Source organism: Rhinatrema bivittatum, chromosome 10 (assembly GCF_901001135.1).
Source record: "Rhinatrema bivittatum chromosome 10, aRhiBiv1.1, whole genome shotgun sequence".
NCBI lineage: Eukaryota > Metazoa > Chordata > Amphibia > Gymnophiona > Rhinatrematidae > Rhinatrema > Rhinatrema bivittatum.
This window is the reverse complement of record NC_042624.1, coordinates 105,635,661-105,651,674: the sequence shown is the minus strand read 5'-3', so window position 1 is coordinate 105,651,674 and position 16,014 is coordinate 105,635,661. Positions and strand designations below refer to the sequence as shown.

The window sequence follows — 16,014 nt, the reverse complement described above, 5'->3', positions numbered from 1 at the left end:
CGTCATTCGGTTATGCCATCACAACGGTTTACAAATTTTGACAGGAGGGATAGTTTAGATGAGTAGTACAAAGATCAACATCATGGTCAGGTATATGTACAGGGAGGTACAGGTACAGTCAGGTTAAAGTACAGCAGGTAAAGGTACAGAGCAATGGGATAGTAAGGTGGCAGTTAACAAACAAAGGGAACATATGGATTCTTCTTCACTTTGTTACAATACTGCCAAAGTACTTGGCTATAAAAATGGCATCCTGGTTGGCTCCAAGATGCTCCATTCTGAGGAAACCGGACTCTTGACTCTTTCGTGCTGGGATCTCCCAACTAGACTGGTATCTTGAAAGTGCCACAGCTTCTGATGCTGACAGTGCCATAGTTTCCGCTGCCACAAGTCTCCACACTGAGAAAGATGATGCCTTAGGAATGGGTGCTACACACTGATGTGACAAACTGTGACCTTATAAAAGATGCATTGGTGCCATGGGAACTTTCCACGCCATTAAAGATGTGCCAATGTGGCATAGTCTTTCCTTGGTATTAAATATGGCCTTGTTTCTGCACCAACTTCTATTCTTTCATTCTGGTAGAGTCTGCCCTGGGGATGGGCTCTGCTTGGGTGCTTTACACCATGCCTCTCCAGCATCGCCTTGCTCAAGCCATGACCTGTGATAGATCTGGGAACTGGCACCACAGTGGAGGTAATCCACTGACAATGTGGGGAACAGAGGATGAGGAAACTCAGCCCAGTTCCAAATGCCAAATGCTATGTACTTATGTTCAGAAAAAAGGAGAAGGGGTTTCATTTCCTACGAGAGAGTAGGGAGCAACCCGTCGGGAGGGATGGAATCCACATGGAGGCATAGGCAGCAGCTCTCATCCCTCCATTTCAGTGACTGGCCTGAAGTTTTCATTGGTGCTTTCCTGACCGAGCCAGAGATGTGACACATCTGTGTCACATCTGTGAAATATTGCAACATCTAAATAAAATGAACTGGATGTTTCATGCAGCAGCCCAGGTCTTTGCAGGACTTTGCTTTGGATCAGTCCCATCACTCAGTATGGGGAAATGATCTGTGGACAAGCTACAGTGGATTGTGGGCAGCTCCATCGAAATCAAAAGGAGCTACTTACGGCTGCCCACAGATGCTTGAAACATTTTGGCGGCCACGACTGTAAAACTGCCCATGGAGGTGCAAATTGCAAAAGTTGCCATTGCCTGTCCAAGGCCCACAAGCAGCAGCAGCTGTCACAGTAAAGTTGCACAAAAGTTATATACATCTGATGAAGAGGGAAGTTATTTCAGTGCAGCTGATACAATGGAGAAGACAAAACAAAAACAAAACTGAAAATTAGGACTGCTTACCTATTCAGCAGTTCATTTTAAGGTTTTTTACATTTTGAATAGAAAGACATTCCATACTTGCAAGCTTTTCAGTTAGATTTCTCCCCTTTGCCAAGTCTCTAATTTTAGCACTGGTCTGCACTATCATTTTTCCTTATTACAACCTGTGTGTCACCTTTCATACTCTAAGTGTCTACAAAGGACAGAAACAAATGACCAGTCTCCTTCAACAAATGGGGCTCCACTTCAATTTTAAAACTGTGAACCTATTGTTTAAAAATTTATTGGGCTCTCAGATTCTTACATGATAAAACCAGAAAGGACAAAAGAAACTAGCGGCACAGAGGCGCTGCATGGAATGCTTACAGTGCAGTGGATTCAATGTACAAAAGTATACTGAATAAAATAAAAACTACTATTGTTTTGGTATTTAGATAGCACCCTAAGCAAGGGTACTTTGCCACTATTTACATTCTGGTACAATGAGTTCCTGCACATAAACAATTAAAGGTGAATTTAAAAAAAAGTCGGGCACATGCCAAAGTTAAGAGATACGCACGCATGTAGGACATGCACACGCCCAGGGAATTTTAAAAGCCACCCACATGCATGCATATCCCTGATGTGCAAATTTTTCACTCCAAAGCAAAGAAAGGTGTGACGGGGCCAAGAAACGTGCACGCAAACACTTACACTCCCGGATGCGTGCCCAAGTCCAGCGCCACCTAACTTTACTTCTGCTATTGAGGAGGTGTAAGTGTTAATAAAACTGCTTCCAGGTATTGCCAGGGGGTTGGAGGGGACCTGGTTAACTGGGGAGAGTGCGGGCTATTAAACCAGGGGGTTTGAAGGACCTAGCTCTACAATGGGCGAACTAGTGGATGAGCTGTTGAAACAGGTCATGGTGTGAACACGCGCAGATTATAAAATTCCATCGCTTACGTGGAGGAAACACGATTTACGCTGTTGGGCACGCAGAAGCTTAAAATCAGAAGTATGAATGCACATGCCTGGGCTATTTTATAACTTGCGCGCAAATGTGTGTGAGAGTTATAAAATGGCCACATCCCTGGGTGCGTGCTAACATATGAATGCGTGTGTGTGCGCCCACGCACCGGTTTGAAAGTTACTGTCTTACAGTATAAATATATATGCACACCCACATTAGGGGTGGAGCAAGCGACTTTAACAAAAGGAAAGGCAGGGATATATATATATCCACATATGAGATAAAACAGTAGGGGGTCGGGGTGAGTTTATATATATCACTAAAGTCCTGATTTATGAATGGTTTTCTTACATACTGTGCCTATGGGGAAAAAATATTATGAAAAGTAAACAGTATTCAGAAATTGCCTACATCTCTAAGATGGGAATGAACAAGCAATTATGTTTGCTTAATACAGTGATTCCCAACCAGACCTTATTTGTATTCCCTTAAGAGCTGTAATAAAATCATGGAATCGACTAGAAAAATTAAGCTGCTCCAGATCTTAATTTTTATACCTATGAAGTTAAAACTTTATTTTCAGGTGATACCAGAACACAAAGTGACAATTCATGCTGAGCAAGAAGACATCAATAGACTGCAAACTAACTGGTCTCTCTTTCTCCTGACTTACTTCCTTACCCTTGTCACTCACGTTTAGGGTCCCACCAAATATTGTGAAATACTGCACTTCAATACCGGGGAAGGGAGAAAGAAAGATTCAGAATAGCATGGAAAAAGCTAGGCTAAGAGTAGGGAGATCAAGGGAGGTCTTCCCAGTGATGGGCCTGACAGATCCTCAAACTTTTACAGCTCTTTATGCAAACTACTAGAATACATATGGAGTTAAGTCCATAGAAGACTATTTAGTACTAATCTGATCACAAAAGAGTTCAAGTTATCTAAGCTCAAAACACAACAGTCTGTTTTAAGCAGTGGTTCACCTGAATATGGAGTTAAAAACTAGGCTGGTCTATACTGGCTTGTACTCTGTGCTGTTTCACACCGCAGCAAAGTCAAAAATGACACGCTGCATAAGATTCTTACATTCCCTTGTGTCGAACTCAATGTAACATTTGCAAAGCTAAAGCACAGAAGATTGATTACAGTACTCAGCCCAGTCATGCATGGTCAGAGTGAGTAGAGGGATTGATGAGCTAGAGTCTAAATGCCTGTTAGCAGATCCTTAAATGACGGCAAAGGAAAACCAATGCACCTATCTTTACAAATGAGTGGTAGCAGTTGAGTTGTTAGCAGCTGAAAGCTTCACTTGATTACTCAATGCATTCCCAGACCAGTCGTTAGTACAGAATACTCTGAGTATGTCTCTTTGTCACTGATGGAGGGGACTCCTTGTTTTCCCTTGTAGATGGGGGAGGATGAAGGATAGAGAAAGACAGGAACCCCAGCATTCAAAAAAGTAATGAAAACAGTTCTAGTACCTAAATTACACTTTACTCCAATTATCTCTTTGCCACTTGGAATTTTATTTTCTAACAAAGCGTATGCTTCACACACAAATTGGAAAGATGTAAAATTACATGGGGCTCCTAAAATCTAAGTGAAACCTGTTTGTCAAAGGCAACAGATATCCCAGTAAAGGTGGCATATCTTACCAGGGAAAGAGGTGCCAGGTAATGCTCACAGCCTATGCTAGTGGCTGGCACCTTATACCCAGTAGGGAAGCCCCTATACCCTGCTAGCTGCAGAAAGAGGAGCACCAGTGCCACAAGTTAGACCCGCAGTAAACTCACCTTGAGGTCAAATTTGGAGCAGGCGAGTAATTAAATCTAAAACCCAAATCTAAATCATAGACAAGAGAATGGAACAGGTGGACTGAAAGGAAGTGGATGGAGAAGAGAAAATAGAGGTGGCAGGAAAGAAAAAATAAATAAAAAGAGCAATTGAAAAATTGGGAGGATTAAGGAGGAGGAGAGGGAGAGGGAAACAGAGAAACCCTGCTCTCCTCTACCCACTTTGCTTGCCTCCACCACTCCTGCCCATGTGCACCACCACTTATAATTACCGTGCTGGATCCCCATCATTCACCCAGCTGTAATATCTTGTCACATTCTTGGAACCTGTGATAAGTGGTTTCAAGCGCCTTAAACAAATTCGTCTTAGTCTCTCCCCAAACTCCCTCCCTATCTCTCTGCATCAGCCCACAAAGTTCACCCCAGGTTTTATGGTCACTTTGCAGTCCCCTGGACCTAGACCCTGCCAGCCCATTTTCCTGCACTAAGCTGGTCAAACTTTCTCAATTTTCTCTCTCCCACAAAAGAAAAATCTATTTGTAAGTACACATTCTGTAATGACATGTCACATGAATAATGAACATATACATACACACGGGCTAACATCTGACAAAATATTGTTGCCACGCAGCCCCATGAATTTAAATAAATCCTGTTCCTCTATGTGCCCACCTCTGGAATGAGCCTGTCCAAGTGCTCTGCACGCTTCCCATGGGATGGATGTGTGGAGAGCCATTCTGGTAGTTGAGGCTGCCCTTTCATTGCCTCCAACAACTCCATCTGCTGCCAGAACACTGAGCTCGCTCTCACATCTATGCAGGCCTGAAAGAACGAGAGGGGTCTACATCAGTCAGGCTGACAAGTACAAAACAACAGTAATAATGCAAAAAAAAGAGAGTGCATCAAAAGACATTACAAAGATAAGATCTGGACATGGTTTTAATCAGCGTATATTTTGGAAGGTGGTATCTTTGAAGGATACTAATATTACAGGGAAGTTAAAGCATGCTTATAGAGAGGTTGCAATAAATGCAAAAGTAGCCCAGGTGCCTTTAAGTAAAGAGCAGACCAAGTTAAACGATTCCAAAATTATCCCTGTCAGCTGCTAAGAAAGTTCTAAATACAGTGGGGCTTGCAAAGGTTTTCGACCCCCTAAAGAGTCAGCAGATTTGTGTGGATTACAAATGAGACACATATTGTTCAAGAAAGTATGTCTATTGCAAACCAGTATGCTCAAAGTTAATTTTCAAAGTCACAATTCATTATTGCTCTGTACATTTTGTAAAATAAAATTAAAAACTTCAAAATGCTGCTTGCATAAGTATTCAACCCTTTCAGACTAGTATTTGGTAGAACCACCTTTTTGCTGCAATAGCAGTTTTAAGTCTGTCAGGGTAAGTTTCTACCAGCTTTGCACAGTTTGGGAGTGATTTTTGCCATTCTTCCTGGCAGATTTGCTCCAGGTTGGTTGGATGACGCTTATGGATTGCAGTTCTCAAACAGTGGCACAGATTCTCAATTGGACTGCGATCTGGACTTTGACTTGGCCATTGTAGAAAATTCATTTTTTGTTGTTCAACCACGCCTGTGTTGCTTTGGCCTTGTGCTTGGGATCATTGTCCTGCTGAAAGGGGACCTTTCTCCCAGGTTTTAGTTTTTGAGCAGACTGAAGCAGGTTGTCTTGCAGTATCCCCCTGTATGTTGCACCATCCCTCTGTCCTTTAGTTTTAACAAGATGCCCAGTCCCTGCCGAGGAAAAGCATCCCCACAACATGATGCTGCCACCCCCATACTTTACTGCTGGAATGGTGTTTGCTGAGGAATGGGCAGTATTAGTTTGCACCACAGATAGCATTTTGAATTTTGGCCAAAAAGCTCCATTGTTGTCGCAACTGACCACAAAACCTTATCCCACATTTTAGCTGGGTCACTCTGATGTTTTCTGGCTTCTTTCTAACCACCCTCTCATATAGGCCAATTGTGTATAGAGCTCTTGATATGGCTAACTGGTGCACCTCAGCCACTCTGAAGCTCCATCAAAGTGATTGTTGGCTTCTCTGTGGCTTCCCTCACAAGTCTCCTTCTTGCTCTGAAGCTGAATTTTGAGGGACGGCCTTGTCTACAAGTGTCTGGGTGGTATGATGCAGCTTCTGTTTCCTCACAACTGATACAACAGTGCTCACCAGGATATTATTTTATAGCCTTTTCCTATCTTGTGCATGTCTATAACTTTAATTTCCTTAGAATGCTCTTTGGTCTTCATTTTCACAGCTTTCCTTCAGATGCAAGGTCTGACCAATGATACTGGAATTAGAGGAACTTTTATCCAGGAAAGCTGACCTTTTTTAATGATTCACAGGTAGGAGGCCAATTTATTTATTTAATTTATTTAAAAACATTTATGAATCACTCTTCCTGATTAAGAAACGCTCACAGCAATGTACAATCGATATCATAATACACATCACCTAAAATAAAACAAACATAATAAAAATCTGCGCACATAATTAAAATACTTAAAATAATGAAAATGTTGAGAGCATATCTGCTGTGTACCTCGTCTAACAACCTAGCTTAACCTCTTCAATATAAATTTAAAGCTAATTGTTAGGGCAATATCTTTCATCTGCATAAACTTGCTTTTACAGCACAGGGGTTGAATACTTATGCAAGCAGCATTTTTTTCAGTTTTTAATTTTATTTTACAAAAAATGTAGAAAAATAATGAACTGTGACTTTGAAAATTTAAGAGCATACTGGTTTGCAATAAACAATGTCTGGAACAATCTGTGTAAGTGTCATTTGTAATCCACACAAATCTGCTGACTTTTTAGGGAGTCGAATAATTTTGCAAGACATTGTACAAAGAAAAAACATATTCTGAAATATCTATATGCAAATGCCAGAAGTCTAAATAAGAAGATGAGAGAATTAGAATGTATAGCACTAAATGAAAAGATAGCCACAAGTGGCATTTCAGAGACATAGTGGAATGAGGACAACCAATGGGATAGTGAACATCAGAGTACAAATTATATCACATTGATAAGCTTGATCAAATTGGTGGTGGGGAGGAGTGTGACATATATGTTAAAGAATCCTTATGGATAGAAGTTCCATATGTGATGGGCAATAGTATAGCAGTGGGAGTATACTACAGACTTCCTGGCCAGAATGAACAGACAAAGAAATACTAACAAAAGTAAGGGATGCTAACAAATTATAACACAATAATAATGGGAGATTTAAATTACCCCAATAATGACTGGGTAAATGTCACATCAAGACATGCTATGGGGGTAACGTTTCTAAATGAAATAAATGACTGTTTCATAGAGAAGCTAGTCCAGGAACCAATAAAAGGGGAAGCTATTTTAGACCTAATTTTTTAGTGGCAGTGAACACAGAATTTGGTGCAAGAGATTGCAGTAGTGGGGCCTCTTGGCAACAGTGATCAAATCTGAATTAACTGGAGGGAGGTCATTAAGGGAAACCACTGCTCTAACTTTTAACATTCAAAACAGAAAAATCTAAAAAGGTGCAGCTGCAAAGGTTAACAGATTACATTAGGTATGGACATTATTTAAAAACATCATCTTGGAAGTCCAGTCCAAATGTAATCCACATATTATAAAAGGTAGAAGGATGGCCAAATGACTGCCGGTATGGTTAAAAGCCAAAATAATATCTTTCAAAAAATGGAAAAAGGATCCAAATGAAGAAAACAAGAAAACAAGCAAGCACTGGCTAGCTACATTTAAAAACACCAATAAGACAGTCAAAAAGAGAATTTGAAAATAAGCTTGCCGAAGAGGCAAAAACTCATAATACAAACTTTTTCAAATACATCCAAAGCAGGAAGTCTGTGAAGGTGTCAATTGGACTGTTAGATGATCGAGGGATAAAAGAAGCACTTAAGAAACACAAAGCCATAGTGGAAAGACTAAACAAATTCTTTGCTTCAATGTTTACTGAGGAGGATGATGGAGAAAATAATCCATGCCAGAGATTATATTTAATGGTGATGATCTGGAAAAACTGAAACAAAATCATAGTGAACCTAGAATATGTAATAGGGCAAACTGACTAACTAAAGGGTAACACATCACATGGATCAAATGGTATGCACCACATGAAACAACTCAAAAATGAAATTGCAGACCTATTATTAGTAGTTGGGTGGGATACTCTCTCACACCTGTCCCCATACACTCTTATCTATTTCCTCACTACTTCTTCCCTTTTCCCTTTCTCTCATACCCCTCTCTTGCAACATGTCAGATTCAGGGTACAAGCAAAACAACCCCTTCTGGACAACCTAACCCAGGGAGAGAGACTAAAATTTAGTATCTGGAGATAATAATGAGGATTTTTGTGCTCTCTGCCTCCAAAGCTTGCATACTTGGGGGACAATATCCATGCCCTCTTCTCCACAGATCCGAAGAGATGGTAGCTTGTTTAGTAACTCTAGGAAAGACTATCTTTTCCCTGGCTTTCCCTGGTAGCCCTGCAGAATCTGCAGCTTGACACTACCAGTGCCTTTCCTCCCCATGGCCTGCACCACCCTCCACAGAAGCTGAAAACTCCTTATGGCTCTATTGCAGCCTCTCTCCCCTAAATGGTCTAAATGGTTCTACTTGCAAAAGTAGCAGTAGCGTGAGCAATGCATAATGCAGCCTATCGGTGGCATCAGCCTGACATGCCACCACATGCCCTTCCGTGGATGCTGGGGAAGAGGGAGGCAAGCGGCAGGGGATTGAGGGGGGTGTGGTTGCTGGAGGGGCGAAGCAGGCCATGAAGGGCAGGAATAGATACTGGAGAAGAGAGAGGCAAGTGACTAGGGGAGCAAATGCTGGAGAAGGAGCGAGGGGGGATGGATGCTCTATTCTTGGCAAGGCAGGTGGTAAGTGGGGAAGCAGATGCTGGAGAAGTGGTAAGGAGGGGAGTGGATGTTGGAGAGGGGTGGCGAAGACTAGGTAAGGCAGGCAGTGAGGGGGGAGTAGACGCTGGAGATGGGTTGAGGCAGGCAGCAAAGGGGTGGTGAGGATGCTGGAGGTGAGTTAGTCAGTGAGAGTGGGAAACATGCTGGAGAAGACGGAGGCAAGCGAAGCGAATGCTGGAGACTGGGCGAGGCAGGCAGTGAGGGGAGATTGGATGCTTGAGAAGGGGCAAGTCAAGTGGTGGGGGTGTGGATGCTGGAGAAAGGGGCAAGGCAAGTGAGGAAGCAGATGCTAGAAACTGTGCAAAGGCAGGCAGCAAGTAGAGCGGATCCTGAGGAAGGTGTGGAGGGGCAGCGGATGCGGAGAGGGGATGAAGGGGTGAATGTTGGGAAGTGATGACACAAACGGCAGGAGCATGGATGCAGAGGTTTAATTTGGGTGCCTCCACCAAGGATACTGAATATGTGAAGAAACACCTTCAAGATGGTGGGATCGCCTGCTATGTTCTCCACACAGGAACTGGTTTAAGTAATGCCGATTAAGTAGCTATGTTTGATATCAGACAGAAAAAGATTTAGATGTGAACTAAAAACATGGCTGTTTAAAAGAGGGGATTACAAGACTAAAAATGACGAGAGTTCTTTGGATTGAAAGTATGGAGGATAAAAGGAATTTATAATTCATAAAGTACTGGTTATCATGTATTATTTTATAATGTACTACTATTATAAATTAGCTGTTAAATATGTTCTCTGGAGCATGTGCATATGTTATTGATTTGTACTAGAATATTGCATCTGATATATGTCAAATTTGTTTTAATATTATAAATGTTATTTTGTAAATCGTTGTGATCTTGATTTGGAACAATGGAATATAAAATGTTTAAATAAACAAATAAATACATTTGTGACCTATGATTAAAATCATCTATTGTATTTGAATATTGGAGGGTGGCCAATGTTAAATGAATCTTTAAAAAGAGCGATCCAGGAAACTACAGATTGGTGAGTGTTGGGAAAAAGAGCAGAAACTATTCTAAAGAACACTGTTAGAGAATATGATTTAATGGGACACGGCCAACATGGCTTTACCTAAGAGAAATCTTGCCTCTCCAATCTGCTACACATTTTTTTGAAGGAGATAGTAATATAGTAATGACTGCAGAAAAGGACCAAATGATCCATCCAGTCTGCCCAGCAAAATTCTTATGGTAGTATCTGCTGTGCCATGCAGGTTACCCCCAGGTTTCTCTTAAGGACAGCAACTTCCACTCCATGCAGTTATTCCCAAGCATTATGATAACCCATAAAAATGTACTGGTTGATGAGCTCTCTTGAAAATTCAGTGTTGTTTTTCGCTTAGGACTTGTCCTTAAAAGCAATCCTGTGTTTTTCCAGGTCTGTCTACATATCAGGAACCCAGACCATAAGAGTCAGGACCCGTGTTGGTTGTCATCTGAATCCAATTCCTCTTTCACCCCCTCCCCACTGCTGTCAAAGCAGAGAGTGATGTTGTAGTTGTGTCAAAAGCATCAAGGCTTATTGGTTAAGGATACTAATCCCTTGCCTTCTGTTAAAGGAAGTGCAGGCAACAAACAAACAAATAAATAAATGAATGAAATAATTGCTGCTCTGTGTAGGTTACCTCCATGCTTATCAGTTCCCCAGACCGTAAAAGTCGGGGCCCTCGGATGTTGTCTGAATCCAGCTCCCCTTTTCCCCCTGCCATTGAAGCAGAGAACAAATGTTGTAGTTGCATCAAAAAAATCAAGTCTTATTGGTTAAGGGTAGTAACTGCTGCACCGGTTACTACCCATGAACCCTTTCTTAAGTTTCCATCCTCTAGTCTTTAGGGATCCACAATGTTTATCCCATGCCACTTTGAATTCTTTGACTTTTTTTTCTTCACCACCTTCTCTGGAAGGGCAATCCAGGCATCTACCACCTTTTCTGTGAAAAAATATTTCCTGGTGTTGATTCTGAGTTGTCCCCCCTGGAGTTTCATTTTGTGACCCCTAGTTCTACTGATTTCTTTCCAATGGAAAAGGTTTGAAGTTCATACATCATTAAAACCTCTGAGGTATGTGAAGGTCTGTATCATATCTATCTCTGCACTTCCTCTCTTCCAGGGTATATGTATTTAGATCCTTCAGCCTCTCTTCATAAGTTTGCCGATACTGACTCCATACCATTTTGATCTCCGTTTCTGGACCGCATCCATTCTGTCTGTATTCTTTTTGAGATACGGGCTCTAGAAGTGAACACAGTACTCCAGGTGAGGCGTCATCAAGAACCTGTACAAGGGCACTAACTGCTTTTTATTATGTTATTCCTCCCTCTATGCAGCCCAGTATTCTTCTGGTTTTAGCTATCGCCTTGTCACCTTGCTTTGACAATACCATACAATATCACCCCAAGGTCCCTCTCCCAGTCTGTGCACATCAATCTTGCACCACCCATCACATACAGCTCTTTTGAATTACTGCATCCCAGATGCATGACTCTGCACTTCTTGGCAGTGAATCCCAGCTGCCAAATCTTCGACCACTCTTCAAGATTTCTTAAATCACTTTTCATTTTCTCTACTCCTTCAGGAGTGTCCACTCTGTTGCAGATCTTAGTATCATCTGCAAAGAGACAAACTTTTATCTTCTACCGCTTCTGCAATGTTGCTCACAAAGATATTGAACAGAGCCGGTTCCAAAACCAATTCTTATGGCACTCCACTCAAAACAGTTTTCTCTTCAGAGCAGGTTCCATTTATTATTACCTAGTGTCTCCTGTCAGTCAACCAGTTTTTAATCCACTCCTCCACCTTGGCGCAGATGCCCAAGCTTCTCATTTTATTCACAAGCTTCCTATTTGGGACGTTATTGATAGCTTTGCTGATATTCAAGGGCGTAATTTTTAAAAGGAGTTATGTGTGTAACTGTAACTACTATTGTAGCAATTTGCAAAAGCCATTTACTTGAGTAAAGTGCACATACACGAGTACATCCCATGGACAATTCAATGGCATATATCGTAGCAATTTTAAAAAGCCCACATACTCGAATAAAGTGCTTATCTACAGCCGCTGTGCGAAACTCGGCCAGAGTTGGGTTCTGTTTAAATATACGTGCCAATAAATATCTTCAAGCTAAGGCAACTGGTCTGTCTTGCTTCTGTTTGCCTTCTGGCTTCGACAGAACGTCTTCCGGTCTGCTTTGTGGGACCATCCCCTTCTTTAGATTGAAGTTTGACACGCAGTATCATCTGACTCTGAATCAAAAGCCTTTCATCACAGGGCAACCAGCATAAGAAGGGGCCAAGAGTGGGGTAGCTCAAATAATTCCCCGAATACTATGAGCTGAAAGAAGGCCCTATGATTTTCAAGGGTATACTTCTTTTTATAAATTAAGTTGTGAGACACAGAGATAAAGAAATGTCAGTGATTAATATATAACTAACTGCATGGCTTGAAATAATATTGTAAGTTAAACAGGTGGCGTGAATGTGTCTGCATGAGAGGCAGGGAGACTTCGATTAATTTAATGAATAGTGGTGCCATCTGCTCCAAGTTACTGACCTTGGAGGAATTTAGACAACACCGAGATGACATTGGAGGCACAGTAATAACACAGATGTGACTGAGAAGGGCTATTGTAAATGTTGCACAGCAGCACTGTTATGCTTACAGCTCTGTGAGTACTACCAGCCTAAAATCCCTGTCTTCAGGGTTGTGCAGCACAGACAAGTTTTCAAGACTAATTAAAGGGAAGTTGTCAGGGTTAGTAAAAGCACAATGGATAAACATTTGTTTACAAAAATATTTGTTTGCAAAAGATAAAGCAATTGAAAGAATGTAGCAAAAAAAATCAAACAAGTTGTAGGTAACACTTTTATATCAAACTATCAAATACATTTCTGATTGGCTTTCAGGAATTATAATTTGGGAGTAAAGCTCTTAAAAACTAATCCAAGATTAAAAGGTATCACCAACAAACAAGTTTGTTGCCCTAAATTTCTTAGTGTCTATGTGGATGAACACAGCGACTGCACTGATTTAAAGAAGAAACTTAGCTGCAGTTCATCGGGAATTTATTAGGTTGAATCAATCCTGTAGTTTGAATATGCAAATTTCTGCTGCTGCACCATACAGAAAAGTGAAAAAAAGTAATCCCAGGGAATTCAAGAAGAGGAATAAAGAATTAAAGCTTCTTTTATTTATGAAAAAAGGAGCTTTATTATTTAGACCCAAAAATAACATAAAGCGGAGTTTCTTACCTGTAACAGGTGTTCTCAGAGGACAGTAGGATGTTAGTCCTCACACATGGGCGACATCATCAGATGGAGCCTCAATACAGAAAACGTATGTCAAAGTTTCTAGAACTTTGACTATGAACACTGAGCATGCCCAGCATGCCCTATACCACGCGTCCACACGTGGTCTTTTTTCTGTCTTGTAACATAGAATTACAATTAAAATAAAAAAATAGAAAAAAACCCAACTCCGTGGGGTGGCAGGCGGGTTTCGTGAGAACTAACATCCTGCTGTCCTCTGAGAACACCTGTTACATGTAAGCAACTCTACTTTCTCCAAGGACAAGCAAGATAGTAGCCCTCACACGAGTGAATCCCTAGCTACAGGCTGCTCCCTAAACAAATAAGGGGACCAGTAGACACCTAACTGGCACAACACCCCCAGTGCTGTTGGTAACAAAGAGGGAGATAGCCTGAACCCAAACAACGGGCCCCAGGTTGGGAGAGTTGGGTTCTACACCTCAAACAGGTTCCAAAGGACAGACTGGCCAAACCTACTGTCGCATCAGCCATCCTTATCCAGACAGTAATGTGATGTGAATGTGTGGAGAGAACTCCATGTTGCAACCTTGCAGGTCTCCTCCATGGGAACTGCTCACATGTGGGCCACCAATGCTGCCATGGCTCTAACAAAATGAGCCTTGACATGACTCCCAAGATGTAATCCCACCTAGGCATAACCGATGGAGATGCAATCTGCTAGCCAATTGGATAGTGTCTGTCTGGCAACGACAATGCCCAACCTATTCTTATCAAAAGAAACAAAAAGTTTGGTGGGCTGTCTATGAGCTTCTGTCTACTCCAGATAGAAGGCTAAGGCTCACTTGCAGTCCAAACTGTGCAGTGCTCGTTCGCCTTGGTGCAAATGGGGGCTGGGAAAGAATATTGGCAGGACAATTGATTGGTTAAGATGGAAACCCGTCACCACCTTAGGCAGCAACTTAGGGTGTGGACGCAAGACCACCCTGTCATGATAAAACCTAGTATAAGGTGGATAAGTCACTAAGGCCTGAAGCTCGCTGACCCTGTGTGCTGAAGAGACTGCCACCAAAATCTGACCTTCCAGGTACTTCAGAACATAGGCGTACAACGGCTCAAAAAGGTGCTTTCATCAGCTGAGCTAACACCATGTTGAGGTCTCAAGACACAGTAAGAGACCTTAGGGAAGGCTTCAGTTGAAGCAGGTCCCGCATGAAGCATACAATGATAGGATGTATAGAGATGGGTGTACCATCTATATATACTGTAGTGATAAGTGCCAATTGCACTAAGATGAACTCTAATGGAGCTGGTTTTTAAGCCAGCCTCCCATAAGTGTAGAAGGTAATCAAGCAGTTTTGTGTGGGGCAGGAGAATGGGTCTAGAGTCTTCTGATCACACAATACAGAAAACCTCCTCCACTTCAGTCCATAGGACTTTCTAGTGGAAAGCTTTCTAGAAGCCACCAGGATCCGAGACACATCCTCTGAAAGATCAAATGGCTACAGAATTAACCTCTCAACATGCAGGCTGTGAGCAACAGGGCCTGGAGGTTGGGATGCCACAGCCTGCCATGATCTTGCATGATGAAATCTGGGGAAGTCCGGGTGGACAACTCCTGCTCTAAGTGACCTGGCGCCACTGTGACCTCAGGGCCCATTGGGTTCTGTGCATGTGTCAATGGATTGACATGGACGGTTGCGTCCATATGGCCCAACAACTTCAACATAAGCCAGGCTGACCCCTGCTGGCTCTGTTAAACCTCTGCTGCAATGATTTCCCTCTGGTGAAGCAGAAAGACCTTGTCCAGCAAGGCTCCTATGAAGTCCAATTGAGGCAACTGGCTGAGATGGGACTTTTAGTAGTTGAGAGCAAATAACTCCAGTACCCTAATGGTCAAACACATGGACCCGACAACCCATGCCTGAGATGTGCTCTTGACCAGCCAATCATCTGGATAAGGGAAGACATGTACTCCCAGTCTGCAGAGGTGTGCTGCCACCACAGCCAGGCATTTTGTGAAGACCCATAGGGCATACTCAAGCCTGAACACAATACCTGGTGCTGGAAGTGCTATTTTCCCACCATGAATAGGAGATACTTCCTGTGACTGGGGAAAATCTCGATATGGGTGTATGTACCCTTTAGGTCGAGGGAGCAAAAAGGAGGATCAAGATGCCGAGGGAAACCATCTTGAACTTTTCTTTTTTTTTTTAGAAACTGGTTCAAGGCCCTTAGGTCTAGGATGAGAAAGGAGTCCTCCTAGTCTCTTTGGAATCAGGAAGTACCTGGAGTAGAATCCCTGCCTTCTATGCCCTGGTAGTACGGGCTTGACCGCGCTGGCTGTTAAGAGGAGAGCTCCCTCTTGATGCGCTATTGGCCCCCAATATGACACAGAGGGCAATTTGGTGGGACACCCAATAGATTCAATTGATACCCCTGGCGGTCGACGGATAGAACCCACTGGTCGAAGGTTACACTGGGCCACTGGTTTGCAAAGAACCACAGCCTGCATCCAACCAGAGGATCCATCACCCTGGGTAAAGGCGACTGGCTTACGCTCCCTGTGGCCCAGTGAAAACCCTGACCCCAGAGTTGACTGAAGATCCGGCTGGGGCTTGGGGGCTCTCTGCTGCCTGGGACAGCCGCGGGAGCCCTGATGGTGCTGACGGGAGCAAGAAAGCAGAGGATAGTCTTCCTTTGGCGAA

At 42.6% G+C, this 16,014-nt stretch overlaps 1 protein-coding gene across 3 annotated transcripts in view; it reads right to left on the bottom strand.

Moving 5' to 3' along the window:
• Positions 1–16,014, bottom strand: part of OMA1 (OMA1 zinc metallopeptidase) — an 81,547-nt gene that overhangs the window by 15,705 nt on the left and 49,828 nt on the right. For all 3 annotated transcript variants that reach the window (XM_029618362.1, XM_029618361.1, XM_029618364.1), the window contains exon 8: positions 4,756–4,905. In XM_029618362.1, the coding sequence (XP_029474222.1) occupies positions 4,756–4,905 (150 nt within the window). The remainder of the gene's footprint in view (positions 1–4,755; positions 4,906–16,014) is intronic.